The 18,338-nt window shown below is 36.8% G+C and overlaps 1 protein-coding gene across 1 annotated transcript in view; it reads right to left on the bottom strand.

Annotated features, from left to right (window-relative positions):
• Window positions 1-18,338, bottom strand: part of Ikzf2 (IKAROS family zinc finger 2) — a 138,964-nt gene that overhangs the window by 33,454 nt on the left and 87,172 nt on the right. The window contains exons 4-5 of the mRNA XM_055617037.1: window positions 8,989-9,255; window positions 1,470-1,637 (exon numbers count right to left, since the gene is read on the bottom strand). Of these exons, the coding sequence (XP_055473012.1) occupies window positions 1,470-1,637; window positions 8,989-9,255 (435 nt within the window). The remainder of the gene's footprint in view (window positions 1-1,469; window positions 1,638-8,988; window positions 9,256-18,338) is intronic.

Here is an 18,338-nt window from a genome sequence, read left to right as displayed (position 1 = left end):
AACAACAACAACAACAACAACAAAATGATGGAAAAAGGTCAATAGACTGAAACCTACAGAATCCATCCACATTCCTCATGCTCCATCGTCCATAACCAGCTGGCTAAATGGAGTGGTAAAATGGCCTGCCACTGCATGGCTACTATCAAGGCTCGTCTTAGTACGTTCTACGGATACAGCACACGGCCTAAAGATATCCTTTATGCATGAGTCTGAGAACAAAAGGGTTAAAGTGTTTACAATTATTGTATGAAGCTGAGGCAAAAAGATATCTTCATGAACTCTTTATAAGGTACACAGTCCTTAGCTCAGTAACACTTCAATGAGTTAGAATAAATAGGAAACTGAAGAAAATACCTGCATCTCTCAGAAGTATCTCTCAACTTATGATATTTTTCACAGTAAAATGATAACTGGAGAAGCATGATTTTCAAAAAATACATGCCATGTAAATAAGTAAATTACTTTTCAATTAGGAAAGAAGCTAAAAGTTTAGAGTATTTTGTTTTAATGTGCACATTAATTTGACTTTTATTTCTGTTCCAATTTAAACAGTTAATGTCTAAAATTGCTTTCTGTAATTCATATTCATCTTAAAATTAACTTCAGCCTTAAGGATATCAAGAAAACGTAGAGAAGGCTAATATGCTTACGCATTCTCCCACATTCCCCCAACTATGTAATATACTCTGTCAATATTCGTGAGAATATCAGTTTCTCAGATCTTTATATTAGAACTTAAGTTTAACACGTCATTATACACATAGCATGTACACCTGCTTTGAAAGTATTTTATTATAATTTTTTTTTACCTTTAACTTCTTAGCAATGGCAATTCACACTGAAATCAGATGAGAGTCATTCAGATTTCTGACTGTTCTTCCTCATTTATGTATTGTTATTCTGGTATTTTCTTAGCACATCAAACATTCTAGGTTATTAAATCATTTATGAAGCAGATAAAACATTCAGTTCTTTCCCAGTGGCTACAGTTTTAAAGCTATCTAAACAAGGCATGAGAAATAAAATAGAAATTACTCCAACATTCGATTTTCTAATGAGTCCTTTCAAGTTTAAGAAGAACAATAATTGATTTCTCACTGAGCTCGAAGCCTGAGCACTACCTGATTGGTTAAGAAACCCTACAGCTCTCATGAATTCTGGAAACTTCACAAAGTAAGTGTGTCACTTCACTAGGCCTCACTCACCCTGGATTAAACATAATTACTGCTTTTAGACTTACAAATTTTCAGACTTAAAAATTAAAGAAAATTTATGTTCCATCTACAAGATACTCTTGAGTGGCGGTGTTCTTTTTAAGCCTGTTGATCTATGAAGGTCCGTGTAATCTTACGGGCCTACCGGTACTAACAGACACACGGGAAAGGTTCTCTATGCCAAAGCTACTTATGACTTAGTGGAACTCTACAATTGCTTTTGAACTTAAGCTTTGACGTGGTGACACTTACCAGAGTGGGTCCTGAGGTGTCCTGTGAGAGCGTCCCTTCTTCTGCAAGCATAGCTACAAAAAGGACATTTGAACGGCTTCTCTCCAGAGTGTAACTTTATGTGTCTCAGAAGGTTGCCCTTCTGGGTGAAAGAAGCTCCACACTGGTTACAGTGGAAGGGGCGCTCACCTGCAGACAGAGCGGGAGAGAGCAGACTGGTTATTGTAAGGCAATGGCGGCCGTCCACAGTTAACCACAGACAATTCCCTAGCACCTCAATGACCACCTTCACCTTCTCCTAGAGGATCTCTCTGCTAATGTAACTTCTCAAACTTCAGGTCAGGTAGTCATCTCCTCATTTAATATAAACTTGGCAAGAGTCCTGTCCTGAGAGCAGTAATAACAGCAACTCAACAGAGGCTCAACAGCTAGCTGTCACCACTCAGGTGACTGCTGCCTTCCCTATAGGACTTCGATCCTCAGTCGTGGTAATAATTAGGAAGTATCAACTTAAATTTAGGAATAAAGAATGAGAAGTCAACAAAAGCAGAGTATCTGATAATACTGACACTGAACCTGGTCAGCGAGAGGAACGAAATAGGCAGAAACAACAGATAAACCTTCAAAGCTCATGAATGAAATCTCCAAATAGAGACAATCACCTGCTCTCTTAGCCATCAACAATAAAACTTTCGGTAAAAATCCCCAGTGTTATCTGAGAGAATACAAAGAATATTATCTTTCCAGATATTTTCTGAAAAATTACATTATTTTGTAAAAAAAACAAAAAAAAAAAAACAAAAAAAAAAAAACCAAAAAACAAAGAAAGAAAACATGCTAAATAGGAATCTTTTCTCCTGTTTCTCTTTCAATGAAACTGTTAAAAAATTATTTAAGCCTGCATTATTAGATTTGTTTATTGCCTTCAACTGGTAGTCACCAAAGTTATCAAAGATTAAAAAAAAATCCTTGCAGGCAAGAAGTCAGTAAAACTGGTAAGATAAAATGGATAACACTATCAAACCATGAGGAAAACACTCTTACTTTTCATCTGCCTGTCTGTAAGCATAGATTAAATAAATGGTAAACTGACTTATAAACATATGGTAAAAATAGCTCATCCTAAAGCTCAGAGTTTAGAGAGAAACCAAAATTAAACACTTCCTTATAGTTGAAAGGAACCTTTTCTGTATTTGTTCCGTAATAGGGATAATTTGCATAGGTTTCGTAACTTGTACTCTGAATTGACACATTCATGTATCATTATATTTATATCAATAGTGAAGTAAAGCTCAGAATATATTTGGCCCATTATATAATGCAAGCCCAGTGTTTCTCTATTCAAGAAAGCTAGGAAGCAAAAACAGATAAGGTTTGGTCACTCTCTGGCCACTGCGTATTCTGTCTTACACTTTTGTTACAAAACCGAAAGAATTTAAAACCAGGTAAGATCAAGCACATACTGGATTCTACAGCATGTATTCCTTTTGAAAATTAATGATGTGCATACCAACAGGCTGGGGTATGACGGGCTTTTTACTCCTTAAAAAGATGTGGAGCTGTCAGATCTAAGTTATAAAAGGTCGGAAAAAGATAACATGCTTAAAATTTCATCTTATTAAAGTTAGCTTAGACTCAATTTTATTCAATTAGTTGGATTTGTTGAAGTCTAAAACACCTCTATGATTTAGTTTAGAAATCTAATTCCTGTTGGGAGTGGTAGTACATGCCTTTAATCCCAGCACGTGGGAGGCATAGACAAGATCTCCAAGCATTCAAGGACAGTCAGGTCTATATAGTGAGACCCTGTCTCAAAAATCGAATTTTGATCAAATATTCTGCCTTGTTGAGACAGGGTTTCCTGTGTAGACCAAGGTGGCCTTCAACTCAAGGTCACCCTATCTAAAGTGTCCATGCACGTGCTTATGGGTGTCTGCTGCTATGCTTAAATCTATGCTTTCAAGATCTTTTTCATTTTATACACAGATACAATTAGCTTTGACTCTGAATTTTTTTTTCTCCAAGGAAATAACAGAGTGCAACTTTAAAAATCATAATTATCTACTCTCCGCCCTGACATGGAATTTTAATAAAAGGAAGAACAGGGGTACTTCAACAAAGTAGCTTTGTGAATAAAGGAAACAACAAATATAAAATATGCTTTTGACTTTAACTGTTCAGTTTTACTCTTGGACTCTTAAACTTTTACTAGGAAACTGACAAACTGGTACACAATAACTGTGAAAAGAAATTAAATTAGTAGGTCTGTTGAAAAAAATTGCCTTCATGTTTGCTTTTGCAGCAAGCTGATTTGCAGTGTTTATACCATTTATAACCTTTGAATTGGTAGTTTTAATCCCTACATTAAAGTCATTAATTCATTATTTAAAATTATTTAAAATAATGCTAGTCTGAAGAGGAAATAACACTAAGAGGATCCTCTTTAAAAAGATTTTTTTAAAACAAAATCTAATCAAGTTTAATGAGTCTAACAATGGGGTAACTTTGTGTTAGTATTTACAAAATCCTTCAGAGGGTGTGACAATGAAAGAGACTCTAGGTACATCTGGGAATATGGCTCTGTTGCTGACTATATATTGAGGTCTCTGTATGTGTCCACAGGCATGAGAGGTAAAGAACAAGGCAAGATGTGGTTTAAACCGTAGCTCCTTTCTGATAACAGAAAAGATTCTAGCCACAGGGTATTCCAATTTCAACCATATAAACCTTTGAGATATAATGGCAGGAATTACTATTAAATCTCCATCAATGTTCTTCACTCTTTGGCTTTATCAGTTCCAGGCTTTATAATTTTACTAGGAAATCAGATTAACTACACTTAGTGCCTTGATTATAATGAACTAACTAGCACTCTGACAACACGGCTGTGTTATTGCACTCAACATTAAAGTTAGAATTAGAGTTACATCCTCAATAATGCTACTATTGGAGAAGAGGAAAAACTATATTAACTTTCTCTTCATATACATAATTAAATTTTAGGAATACTCCAATACAGTGTGTGTGTGTGTGTGTGTGTGTGTGTGTGTGTGTGTGTGTATTCCTAGCTACTTAACAAAGAATTAAAAGATACATCAACTCAATTTTTAAAAATTCTGTAAAGTATTAGAAGCCTGATATTCAATGTTGTGGGATATTTACCAGTTTAGATATTGTGAAAATACAGGTATAATTATCTTGAATTCAGGTTAAAAGAATTACCTACGTTTTCTCTATATAAATGCAAAACAATGGTATACTGTCATGAGAACTCTAAACAATACATCTGAATTATTTTAATTTGTTCTTTAAACCAAATGGAAAACCAGGTGGCTCTTTTTGAGTCAGCTAATAGTTATATAAAGAATTATGTTCTTCATATACAAATGGAAACAAAAGTTTTAAAATTCCCACAGATTCCTTGCTTATATTACTAATATCTTAGAGTGATCCAACTCAAAAACAAAGCACGAAATTGTGTTTTTGACGGCTGACCTTCCCAGTGGTAGGTACAGAAGACTGGACTAATAAGAGAATGAACTGAAATGTGGTCATGGTATTCCTCATGTCCATTCTAAAGCTGATTGTGGCCTTTGTTTATGTTTCATGGCTTTTGGATGCAAGGTCTTCTGAAGCTCAGGCTGGCCTTGAACTTGTTCTAGAACAGATACCGGCTTCAAACTCCTGGTCTTTCCTGATTCTGCTTCCAAGGATTACAGATGTACACCCTCATTCTAAGCTGTATTCTCTAAATGCCAGTCTACCAATTTACTGGTCCCTTGTTTTCATTGTGGAGAAATGGAATTTCAGCAATTTATATAATTGAATAAACACATTTAAAATGTGTTTGAGTATTCAAATGAAATGCAAATCAGCAGAGACTAGTTTGCTTTTGTGAGTCAAAGACAAGACCTGTGTTCCTGTGTTGGGTTGGAAAACCAACAAACATTAGAGAGCCTTGGGGCAAAGAATGGCTGAAAAATGCTGTAGTTTACAAAACAGGATGCTGAGTGTTTAGACACAATGACAAAAAAGCGAAATCCCAAAGAGGAGCAAACTTAAGGACTGTCTATACTTATAATTTTCTATACATTCATGTTCACACGTGAATTGAGTTACTACCTTTATTTTATTTTTTCCCTGTACCCTATATTCCTAGTGAAGAGTGCCAGAAGTATCTGATGAAAATATTACCTGATTACTTACTAAAGTAGCAATGGCAAAGAGGTAATGGCAAGCCATTAAGAGACACTGGAATTGGCATTTTAGTAGAGTACAAAAGAGAAAGAAGAAAGGTGCATTAGACTTGAGAGCCCATGTAACTGGAATAAACTGGGTGCTTTCTTATTTTCTTATTCATAGCCAATTGTATGTTAGATAATTTATGAGCTAGAAACACTCAAAACATCCTTCGCAAGGGCCTCACAAATGATTTAAGAATATGGCTTTTGTTTCACTACTATATATATATATTTAGAGAGAGAGAGAGAGAGAGAGAAGGAAACTCTAAAATGAAGGCAGTAGTTCCTACTATAGAGAAAACAGTTGGTTAAAGACTAGGTTGTGATGATACCTTCTGTGGTGGTTTTGAATAGGCATGGCCCTCATAGACTCATGTGTTTGAATGCTTGGCCCATAGGAGTGGCACTATTAATAGGTATAGCCTTGTTGGAGGAAATATGTCACTTGGGGGGGGGAGCTTTTCAGTCTCAAGTTAGGCCTAGTATGGCAGTCTCCTTCTGCTGTCTGCGTACCAAGATTGAGAACTCTCTGCCCCTTCTCCAGCACTTCGCCTGCCTGCATGCCTCCATGCTTCTTGCCATGATGATAATGGACTAAACTTCTGAAACTGTAAGCTATCACCAATTAAATGTTTTCCTTTGTAAGAGTTGCCATGGTCATTGGATCTCTTCACAGCAATAACACCCCAAGACACCTTTCTACATGTAGTTTAAAGAAACACAAATAAGCCTGTTATCAAACAGTATTACAGTGGAATTGAGAATATGACAATCTACTGGGATCAACTAAGTTGTCAGAAATGTATAGTTTAGGTCTATTTTAAGAACATGTAACAGAATGTCATAGTATTAGCCTAGGCTTCTCTATGAAGATACATTGAAATAAAAAAAGTCTCCTAGATCTGAAGAAGGAATTCTAGTTTTCAAAGTAATGCAGTAAGGCAAAGGAGTTTGTGCTGAACGAACTTGAAATAGTTGCTTAGGTTTCTCTCCTTGCCCTTACTAGTGAGTCTCATATTCTGAGACCTGCAAGAATCTGTGTAACTATTTATAAACAAGCCTTATATCAATTACATCATTTTCAGAGTTTAAATAATTCCATTCCACTTTTGTAGCAAGTATGAAGTGGAAAGAGGACTAGGTGTTGAATTATTTTATTAAATTTTATTTAAAAAAATCAGTAAATTTCACAACAGATACAGTAAAGTACAAATTAAACGTAAATCTTCAAGAAAGGGTTTTCATGTTCTTTGAATTTTCTTAACTAAGAGCTTTTATTAAAAATCTTCCCAAACTAGTATTTAGTATAAACTTGACTCTTAAAATTATCAGTAAATAAAATTCAACTTCAAAGTAACTGAACTATTTAATATTTCAAAATCAAATTACTAATTTGAATAGGTGTTTTATGAGCTTCAGGACACACACTCTAACATAATGAATGCAGTTATGAAAACTCCTTTTCCAGGCCAGTATTGTTTCATGGGCATGGAATGAAAGTAGATTAACTTTATAGTCTTCTTGTTTTTTTTTGTTTTTTTGTTTTTTTACTGAATAGATATCAAAGCTTGATACCTTAACTTTCCCCAATTCAAAAAAATTCATTAGTGATATAAACACTTTTAAATGTGACAGTGTTTAAAAAGAATATTCATAACAAAAAATACTAATTGTTATGGTTAAAAATGTTAAAAATGTTAAAAAATGCATACACTGGAAAGTGGATGATGATTGCATTAATCCAAATGTAAAAATTCTCCTGTAAAGATATTAGCCTTAGTTTACAGTCATACTTTATACTAATAAGCTGTATAATAAGAGCCCAGCCATGTGTGTCCAAACTATACTAGTCTAGGAATCCGAACACCATTGTTCCAGCCTCACTGGGGATTTTTTTTCCTAGGTAAGGGATATATGGCAGATCACTTGAATTTCTTCATGTGTGTCATAAGAGGTCTTAATTAAAAATGATTTAATGTATAATTTACAGCACATGTTTTACGATAAAAGTTTTAAGTTGATTTTGTAGAAGGCAACTTTAAAATATATTTCTTTCACGTGATTTCTCATTCTTTCAAAAGAATATCACATTTTTAAAACAGAGAATATTGATTTTTAACATTTTTGCTAGAGAATACTACCATGTTTTAGTAAGAGATATATTCCTTTAACTGTTTCTTTCTTTTTTAGAAAGGGTCTCACTATGTAGCTAGGGTTAGCCTGGAACTCAGTTTATAGACCAGGCTGGTCTTAAATACACAGAGATCCTCCTGCCTCTGCCTCCCAAGTAGTGGGTCTAAGGATATGTACCACCACACCTGTCGGGAAAAATCTTTGTTATTGTTTTGTTTGGGGACAGTCTAACAAAGCACAGGCTGGGCTCAAACTCTAGATAAGTTAGGGTAACGCTGACTCACTTGCCTCCGCTTGCCAAACACGGGGGTTACAGGTGTGTGCCCCATATCCTGCTGAACTTGAAAGTTTGTAAGAATGCACACACACAATTTCATTGTGCTGCTTTTACCCACTCTTTCCTTCCCCGCCCCCCCTCCTTCTGTCTTTTATTCCTCCTTCCTTCTTTCAAAAGCTTTGAGTAGATTTATATAACACTCTTTCCTTCTCATTTGGCCTGTTTTTTTTTTTTTATGAAGTACTTGTATCTTTCCATGTCTAAAAGAAAATATTAAATTATCCATAGGCCTTTTCCTCACCTAATTCCACATCTCTGTCTACACTCCTGGCTCCCTTTAACATGTTAAACCATATCCATTTTCCCCCCTAGAATTAAAAGTAAAAGTTACAAGATAATATTAGCACCCTTGAACTAGTGATATTACCTGCCCGCTACAGAGACTTTTGGTAGGCAAAGACTGACCAGAAATAATATTTCAAGGAGCTAACTAAAGTGAAAATGTGTGAGTGCTATTCAATAGTATATGGTCCTAGGAAGCAAACTATGTTACCTGCCCATGGGTATGGTGAAATATGTAGACAGATATAAAAAGATTAAATCACTCAATGAAATTCTCCTATACCTTTTGAACCCTTATCATATTATTGCTATATTAAGAACTGTGGAAACTGAATCCCAAACTTCTTTTCTGACATGCTATTCAGATTTGAAGGCTGGAAGTCAAGACCCAGGCTACTTTCTGCTTCCCAGCAATCCAATACTAGCAGAATTCTGAAAAGGTAACTTCACATTGCCACCCCTGAATAAAAAGGAAAGAGAATAGGTGTCAGGTAATATCAACATCAGATCCACAGGCAGTCATCAGGTTATGCGTTCAGCTGCTTACCAGTGTGACTCCTTTTATGTACCATAAGCACATTGGGCCCAATGCAAACCATGCCACAGACGTCACATTTCAGTTTACCATTCGGAAGCCGGATTCCTCCCTCGCCTTGAAGATCCTGGACTTTCCTGTTGTCAGCCACCTCGCTGCTCTCAATTAGGGGTTCTTCTAGGCTGCTCCCCTCATCATGGCCCCTGATCTCGTCTTCACGGCTCAGGGGTTTTCTGTCACACTCTTCATCACTCTGCATTTCTAGCTTTACGGAATTTGCTGTAATTGAAAAGGGATTTAAGAGCTTTGGTCATGTGTTACAGCCTCCATTTCTCTCCTGCCCACTGTCACTCTGTGGAGTGGGTGGAAATGATGTGCTAAGTCGATCCATACTGTGTCCATGCTCTTCTAATGAGTAAGCCTTTGGAGAGAGGGAAGACAGCTCAGGAGCACTCTGGGTGAACAAAAGACCCTTCACGTCTGCACACAATCATTTATTTCACTAAGCTGTGTTGCTTTTATGCAAGTCATTAACTAATTCTTGCATTCTCTTTTTAAAGTTTGTCACTAAAGTTCCTAAGAATGAGAAGCATGTGCGGAAGACACAAGGTTAAGTATTGCTTAACCCACTAAGCCATGCCTCATCTTAATTTAACAGTCACATTTATTTCACATTCTCTGCTTCACATCAGAGTACCTGTGTCAACCTGCTTCTGCACCGAGCAAGTGAAACAACTCAAGATCTTAATCCCACAAATGTCTGTCACATATGAAGGCACACTGTCGAGGCAAATGTCCCCAAGTCAGACTAAACACAAACATTCAACATGAAGTAAAGTGCCTAGACCTTGCCATCTTAAATTACCCTGCTTTTGTTTCCCAATGCACAACAAAAATAGTCCTCTATGGAACATGTGGGGTTGTAAACCAAAATGTTCTAACACTGATCTCTATAAACCGAAAAGCAGCTAATGACAGGAATGGCATAGCATGCACACACTTGCGGCTGTTAAGAAACTTAGTGCCCTCTGTTTGCTGTTTTTGGATCATCCCATAGAAAAGCTGGAATTCTGTTAGCACAGCCTTCAGTCTAAATTGACAAGTCTTTTTGCAAAGCAGAGGCAGGTTTTAATTTATATCAGCCTTTGATAGTGTGATCCTGAAGCTTTCTTAAGGGTCCACACTGAAGCTATTAAACACAACAAATTAGTTGGTTACTACCTGGATAGAGGAAATGAGTTCATAAAACAAAGTATGTTTTTTTTGTTTTTTTTTTTTTTTTTTTTTTTTTTAATTCCACAGCTGTTTTCCTAAAGAAGTTATATAGCTGTGACTCGTCAGCAGCCCTTATCAGGACAGGGAGCCATCAGAGAGGCTTTCTGTGTCCCTGACTGCAGAGCTCTCTGATGACAGACAGTATGCTACAGAGTGCCAATAGTATAATCCTAAACTAATTATGTAACCTATGAATCTTACATCGTGCATTTGAAAAGTGGCAGTGGATTCAGGTTGCTGAATAAGGTTTGGGCAGAACAGGTTAGTAAGATTGAAGATTCATTCTTAAATTGCCAAGCATCTTACAGAACTTAACATTTCTCCCTGCCCTCCATAAAATGGAGATGATAATGTCCCCACTCCTCAGGGTTGGTCTGAGTTTAACTGAGTAAACTCAGTAAACACACATCCCTTTTTTCTTCTTTGGGCAAGAGAGTGCTACAATTACTTTGCAAGATTTTCGTGGAGACGGATTAACTTACATAATATAAACTGCTCTATAATCCACAAAAGGACAGTCGTCTTCATGGAACCTAGCAATTTAGAGACTGAGATGATCCCACTGAGAAGAGACAATATGACACTCAATGCTGTACTCCCAGCATGCCTGCAGAGCTCATGATATGCAGAAGATAGCCAGGCGATATTTACTCACTGGGTGTATGTATCTTACCCTCCAATCCTGTTTTATGTTAGAGATCCAATGCCAGTGTAAGATGAAACAATACAAAGGATTGAATGTTAAAATTAAATCATTTTTAGCCAAGGCTCAAAATCCTTCAGGTCTCTGTCTCAAAGAAATTACAATCACAATGTTCCCATTTAGGATTCTATGTGAATCCATTTAAAACGGAAAATAAAGGATACATTCAGATTGCCATCAGCAGAGATTGATTATCACTCTTTGTTGCTATTACAAATATAGATATTCACACGGAACGATCAGTGTGAAAACTCTTGTATTTTTACATGTAATTAAATTATGCATTCAAAATTAAGCTCAGTTATAAATGTAGATGCTCTTTCCTTTCTGAAAACAGTTCATCAACACTATTTGCCCATTTTTTTCTCTATCAAACTTTTCTCATTGAGTTTTAATGTTTTGTGGGTTTTTTTTAGTCTGAAAAATCAAAAACTATCTAGAATGGTTTTAGGGCTAGTGTGGCAACACAGGAAGAATACGCCACAACCAACAACAAAAGACAGGTGGTAGCCAACAGGGGAGCATGTCGGAAATACTACACAGAACTAGTCTGCTTGGACTTCAGGTCTCTTCCCAAGATACCTCATTATGCATACGCAACTATTCCAAATCTCAACAAAAAAATGCTCTGCTAGGAACGCTTATCCCCAGCACCTCCTCAAGGCCTATTCCCCCTGTTCCCCAGGAACTTAGCTCTGTGCTGCTGATGCATTTTGCAAATATTTCGGCTTACCGCTTTACTCATGAATTAGCTAGTGTTTGACAAGCAGTGTTTAACCGGCATGAAGCTTGCCAGAGTTTCCTCTTCAGAACTCAAAAAATTAATCCCCGCATGTGCAGATTCTTATCATAGGAGCATCAATTCAAACTTCCACTTCAAATAAAGAGTTGACTGTCACTGTTTGAACCAAAATATGAGCCTAATACAACGACCAGTCACTAAGGAGAATGTTAATAGCATTCTAGTTTTTAAGTTTTTGAAGCTGGAGTTTTGATCTTCACTACACGGACTTATTTTTACAATATAGTCTAGAAAGATGTTCTCATAAACAGGCTAATTTCATTCTATACAAGTCTGCGGCTAATTTTATCTTATGTATGCCCAATGTGTTCTTCCAAACTGTGTAAATCAAACTATGAAGGAGCTTTTTTTGGGGAAAAAAATGACTTCTTGGACAAACAAGACGTTAGCTTCTTCAGTGGGTATAATGGACTCTCTACACTAGAAAACTTCGACGTTATCACTGTGTCCAGGTGTGTAACAGGGAGTGGAGAACTACGCTGCCTTCAACCATTAGCGAGGCATTAAGGAGGGCAACGATTGAAAACTTACATACAGGTAAACAAATACAGACTGTTGTAAAGCACACACCTGGTGGCATCTAAAAACAAATGGCAAAATAACGTTAGTAACAGCTTCACAGTTGTTGAGAAATTAATTCAGTGAGATGTATGGAGCTCCGCTGTAATTATGCTAAATGAAAACTAGAGTAATTGACAAGAATGAAGTAAAAAGTAAAACGTGAGGTGGTGGTGTCTCCACGCAGGAGTGTTACACTCACATAACTCATCTCCCTCACAGAGCAAGAAACAAACATACACTGTTTTCTAGAAGTTGGGTTTTGGTCAGTTTTTGAGAAAGAACTTAAATTTGGTTTGGGTAAGGTTAGTGAGAGGATCTGGAAGGACTTGAGGGAGATGAAGAATATGATCAAAATATATTTAAATATTTTAAAATATAAAAATGGTTTTAAATTAATAATAATAATAATGAAGCCATAGAACCACGGTCAGGAGTATAACTCATGCAAAGTGCTTGCTGAGCAAAGGCCTAGGTTAGGTCAGTAACATGACCTTCTTACCAAGAAACAGAAGAATACTAAAATACCTGCTGCTGCTTTGTTTAACATTTATTGGAGGTTGATGATTAAAAGTAAAAGAAAACTCACTAACTTAATAAGAAACTCAGATTAACAAGGTAGTATGCACATAGAAAGAGGTCATGAAGGAATTCCTGCCTAAGTAGGGCAGCTATTCCACTAACTTAATTTAATTACACAACAAATTTACTGAAGGAAATAGTGCAAAGATTGCGGAGGGTTTCCTTCAGTCATTTTGGATAAATTGGCCACTTTATTATATATCTATAACTCAAATTTCACCCACGTATTCGTCCTTTCAACACACGAAACTGTGCACACTCTGGTGACCGATTCCTTCAAGAAATGTGAAAAAATTTAAAAAATTTTACAAGTAAGGTTTCTATATGTATGGTGGACTATATGAAGCTAGTTCTAAACTGTCAGGCATTAAGAGGATCAATTTTACTTTTCATAAGAGAATTCGGTTTTCAAAAATAATCTCATTTAATTTTAGTTGGAAAGTTTTGGCAATACCATAGCAACCAGAACCACAAGTGTAATTATCAAAACGCTTAGACTATGTAAGCGTTCTACAACTTAAAAACGTTATTACTACTACAATCTGATTCTACTAACCCATAAGCAGATTGATTGAGCTTCATGGACAGGGAAATAATGCACAGGGTTTGTGATTTTTCTTCATATCCAAGGCTATGTGGGTTAATCATTTAGAGTATAGGATAAGTTTTCTGGCTTACTTTCTTCCAAATTGGTGACTTCAGCTTTTCAAAAACAATTTTAAATGTTCAATTTTGGGGTGTGTGTGTGTGTGTGTGTGTGTGTGTGTGTGTGTGTGTATCTGTCTGTGAAGAGCAAAGAGAAACTTTGAGTGTAGTTTCTCAAGTACCATACACTTTTTTAAAAAAGTGTTTTTGTTTGTTTGTTTTTGAGACAGGATCTCTGACTAGCCTAGAAACTCTTCAAGTACACAAGGCTAGCTAGCCAGCAAGTCTTGGGGGATACATGTATATCTGCCTTTTTATCCTTGGGAGTACCTCAGGGGACCACATCTGTTTTTTGACATAAGTTCTGTAGGCTGAAGTCAGGTTCTCATGTCTGCATGGCAAGCACTTCTAACTGAGCAGTCTCAGCACTAAACTTAAAATTAAATGTTTTAATAGAAACAAATACTAAGGGAATTCAAGTAACATCAGTTTCATAAGGAAAAAGTAAGACTAAAATTTCACTTTTCCCTAATTAAAGCACTTATCATGTGTGATTCTATTTTTATATACTTGGTTTGTGCTGTGTAAGAATTCAAATGGGCACTTAAAGGATTTGTTAAAACTCAGAAACAATTTTTCTTAGTCAATGCTCATTGCGTGAAATGGCTTCGAACACCATAATTGATTCAATACTTCTATGTAATTACCTGCTAAAGTTGAATCTGTACCAATATAACTTTCTTTTAAACTTTAGGAAAAGACACAACAAACTTGATGAGATCTGTGTTATTAGTCCACCAACTGTTTAAATAATGCATTAGCGAAAGCAACATGTCTTCAAAACTGGTGTAAAGTACAAGTATCTACTAGGAATCTACCAAGAGGACAAACAAAATTAAAAAAACCATAACCAGAGTTATCTTAAAGTATATGCAATCATTTTGAACTCCTCAGTGAAATTTCAAAGGGCACAAATACTTTATTTCTGTTAACTGTGGGTACACGATGGGTAAGTCTTGCAAAACAGCTCTCTCACAAGATCCTTAAAGTATTTGTTTTATGAAGGGTTGGACAAGCCCAGGCACTGGTGTCACCAAACTGCAGCTGAGCTGTTTGTGGGCAGCATTCTGAGGCTGTTCATCATAGCATGAGTGTGTGTGTGAGAGAGAGAGAGACAGAGAGAGAGAGAGAGACAGAGAGACAGACAGGCAGAGACATACACACAGAGAAAGAGAACAAGTGTATGTGTAAGAGGGGTGTGTGTATATGTGTGCATATTTGTGCTGATGTGTGCTTCTCTATGTATCTGTGTGGAGGGGTCCAAATCCATCTGCGGGTGTATCTTTCAACACTTTACACCTTATTTTCTGAGACAGGGTCTCTTACTGAGCCTGGAGCCCAGCGTGGCTCTGCTGGCTGGCTAAAGAACACCATGGATCCTCACGTTTCCACGCTCACCCTCACCAGCACTACAGTTACAGATAATGTGCCTCTAGGCCTGGCTTACATGGGCCCTAGAGCTCGACACTCAGGTCCTTATGACAACCCTTCAGGCCCTTACTAGGTAACATCATTTCCCCCTTCTTCCGCATCCAAATAAGTACACCACAGAGGCCAAATCTGCCATTACCAATTTCAGGAAAGCTCTCAGGCCACAAAGTTCTCTTTCTGTGAAACTCATGTTGGCCTAACACTGTGGCAATTTCATCTTCACATAAGCTTTAATTTTATGGTGCCCAACATTACAGTCGTCAAAGGAAATGCAGAGTGGATTCAGTGAGAAACACTCTGCTCCCTCTGTGACCTCACACACACTAGCCACTTCCTATCTATTTACTGAAAAACTTCTACTAAACTTCTTCATTTTTCTTTACTTCTTAAGTTACTGAAAAGTTTCAAAAATTATCCTGAGAGAGAGAGAGAGAGAGAGAGAGGTTTTATGCTCAAAACATCACCAATATAACATCACCGTACGACACGAAAAAGTCCACACACTACTGTGACATTTAATAGTAACAATCACTAAAGTGTATTTTCATCTTCACATTATTGATGAAAATACGGGTGAAATAATACTTTTGATTTGCACAGCTATTCAGAATCAGCTTAAGCTGGGATCCAGCCCTCACTGAGGACCAAGTACTTGCTATAATTCCTATTCATCACAAACAGGGGCAATGACTAGTTATTAGTTAATACAAAAGGGATGCCAACATTAAGAAACGATAACTTAGCACAGCACATACATATATAATTCAATGTCTAATATGGGTAATTAGTTTGTCAGTTTGAGGTAAAGAGAAAATTGTGTGAGAGTCTGTTTGGAAAGAAGACCAGCTCCTACTGCCAAATTTTGCGAGCATGGATTTCATCTCATGTAAGAGCGATTGACTTTAAACTGGTGTTTGGCAATCATGTGTCTAACATAACTATGGGAGGCTTACAAAACAAATCACATTGGGAAATATTTTTAATAAGGGTAGAACAAGATTCTTAACCTAACTTCTGTAAGATGGAAAATTATTACCATACAATCCAGCCCATTGGGCATGCACCCAAAGGGAACCATGATACCGGTTCACTGGAGGCCACTAAGGACACTTAACCAGGTCAGGAGGCAGCGTTGTGCACTAAAGAGAAAGTGATAAGGAACAGAGCAGGGGTTTCTATTGTGGGGCAACTGCAAAAGAGGGAATACACAAAACCCTGGCTTTTCAACAGCGCAGCGGAGTCACCAAAGCGACGGGAATCCACCACTGTCCATACTCTATGCTCTACCATCCGTGGGACATACACACTGAGATCAAGGCTAGAGGGTCCTTTCAAGGTGTCCCTGATAAGCACCCTCTGATTTGTCTGCATCATATAAAGATTCCACATGGGGCCCGCATGATACAGGTTGGTCAATGATACATGTAGAGCCCATAAAATGTGTCAAGTAGTGATCAAGAGAAATCCGATGGACATCTGCCAAACAATCTCAATACTTGTAAGTCTGTTTTGGTTTTCCCACAAAACAGCAGCAGCAGCCCTCTCGGTAACCTTTGTGCCTGCCTTCCAGTCCTACTGAGTGAATATTTTGTGCAGGCACGCACAGCATCTATATTAAAAGCGAAAAATTACAAAGCAACATACGAAGTAGTGGAAAGGGGAGATTAGAATGCTTATTTTTCAAGTACGAAGGTGTGAATGTTAAGACACCTACCAAATCTCTCCATTTCCTATTGTATGTATAGACGAGTGTAATATTCTCTGCATAAAAACCACAAGACTGTGAGCCACATAGTCAATTAGAGCAAGCAAAGATTAAGAGCATGAGCTGAATCTTGGAGCTTAAGACCAGGTTCGTTCACTTATTAGCCACAGGATCTTAGTAAACCCAAGTCTCAATTTTCCTGTTTAATAAGTATCAAGATAGTGCATTCTGGGTAGTAAGTACAATAGTATATACAACACGCAATGCTATGTTGCTAAATAATATGTCTGGGCAAAACCATACCATAAATGTATACCATAAAATAAGCTGAATACTTTGAGTACCATTACTGAAGTAAAGGTTAAAAGGTCCATGGTAGGATTTAAGAAAATACTTACAAGCTGGTATCCAATAACAGCCATACATAATGAGCCAATGGTCTTTTATATAGAGAAAAACCATAAGGACTTGATTTAAAACACATATTACAAAATAAGTCAGCTAAGATCCAATACATAACATCAGCACACAAAACAAAAACAATAATAGTACTGGAACATAGCAGTAGCCAATAATGGGAAATAGAAATCAAGACAGGAATCCCAGGCAAAAGAAGTTTCCTGGGAGTAAACTTAACTAAAAGGAAAACAATTTCTGTAGCTAGAATTTAAAAATATTGAACACACACACACAAATTGAAAAGAAATCATGTGTTCAGGAATGAGAAAAGTGGACACTATTAAAAGGCCCACACTGGCCAAAGTTAACTATAGGTTCAACATAAATCCTATAAAAAGCCAATGACATCCATCAAAGACAAGTTTAGGCTATTTGTTATATATAAAGGCAGCGGATACTCTCTCTGGTATTCTACAGGCACGTCAGTCTTTGACTCAAATTAAAAGTCTATATGTGGTCCCAAGATGCGAAGTTGGTCAGTTAGAAATATGTAGCCAATAAAGCACTTTGACTAGTCAGAAACAAGGAAAAAAAATGGTGATTAAGGGCAATCACAAAGCAAAATTTTAACAGATCTGTGCCAAATACTAATTTTCTTCAAAGTAATAGCATCGTTATTTACACATTATGAATGTACCTTATTTCCTAACCTTAATAAATGAACAGTTTCTATAATATAGCATATATATTTATATATGTATATAGTCATATACTGATTTCTGTTTTATATATACATTATTTATATATACTTCCACACACATACACACAAACACATACCAGAGATCCGTATCGCTATACGCTGATTGTCTGGAACAGAAATCAAGAAGCTACACTATTGGCAAGAGTGACTAAATAAATAAATAAATAAATAAATAAATAAATAAATAAATAAATAAATGAAATTACTACAACTAAATTTGGCCAAAGAGGAAAAAGAGCTCTTCAAGGAAAATCATAAAACCCCGATGAAAGAAGTGATGAGACGGCTCAGGAGGTAAGAGTGCTTGCTGCCAAGGCTGCGAATTCAAGTGTGATTCCCGGACCCCAGATTGGAAGAAGAAAGCTGAGTCCGCTGAAAGTTATGCTCTGATGTCACTCAGGCTAATGGCACACACGTGTGTTCACACACTTGCTCACATTCA

Source organism: Psammomys obesus, unplaced genomic scaffold (genome assembly GCF_907164565.1).
Source record: "Psammomys obesus unplaced genomic scaffold, mPsaObe1.curated_primary_1811, whole genome shotgun sequence".
NCBI lineage: Eukaryota > Metazoa > Chordata > Mammalia > Rodentia > Muridae > Psammomys > Psammomys obesus.
Note: the sequence above shows the minus strand (reverse complement) of the source record. Positions and strands in the feature narration are given on the sequence as shown.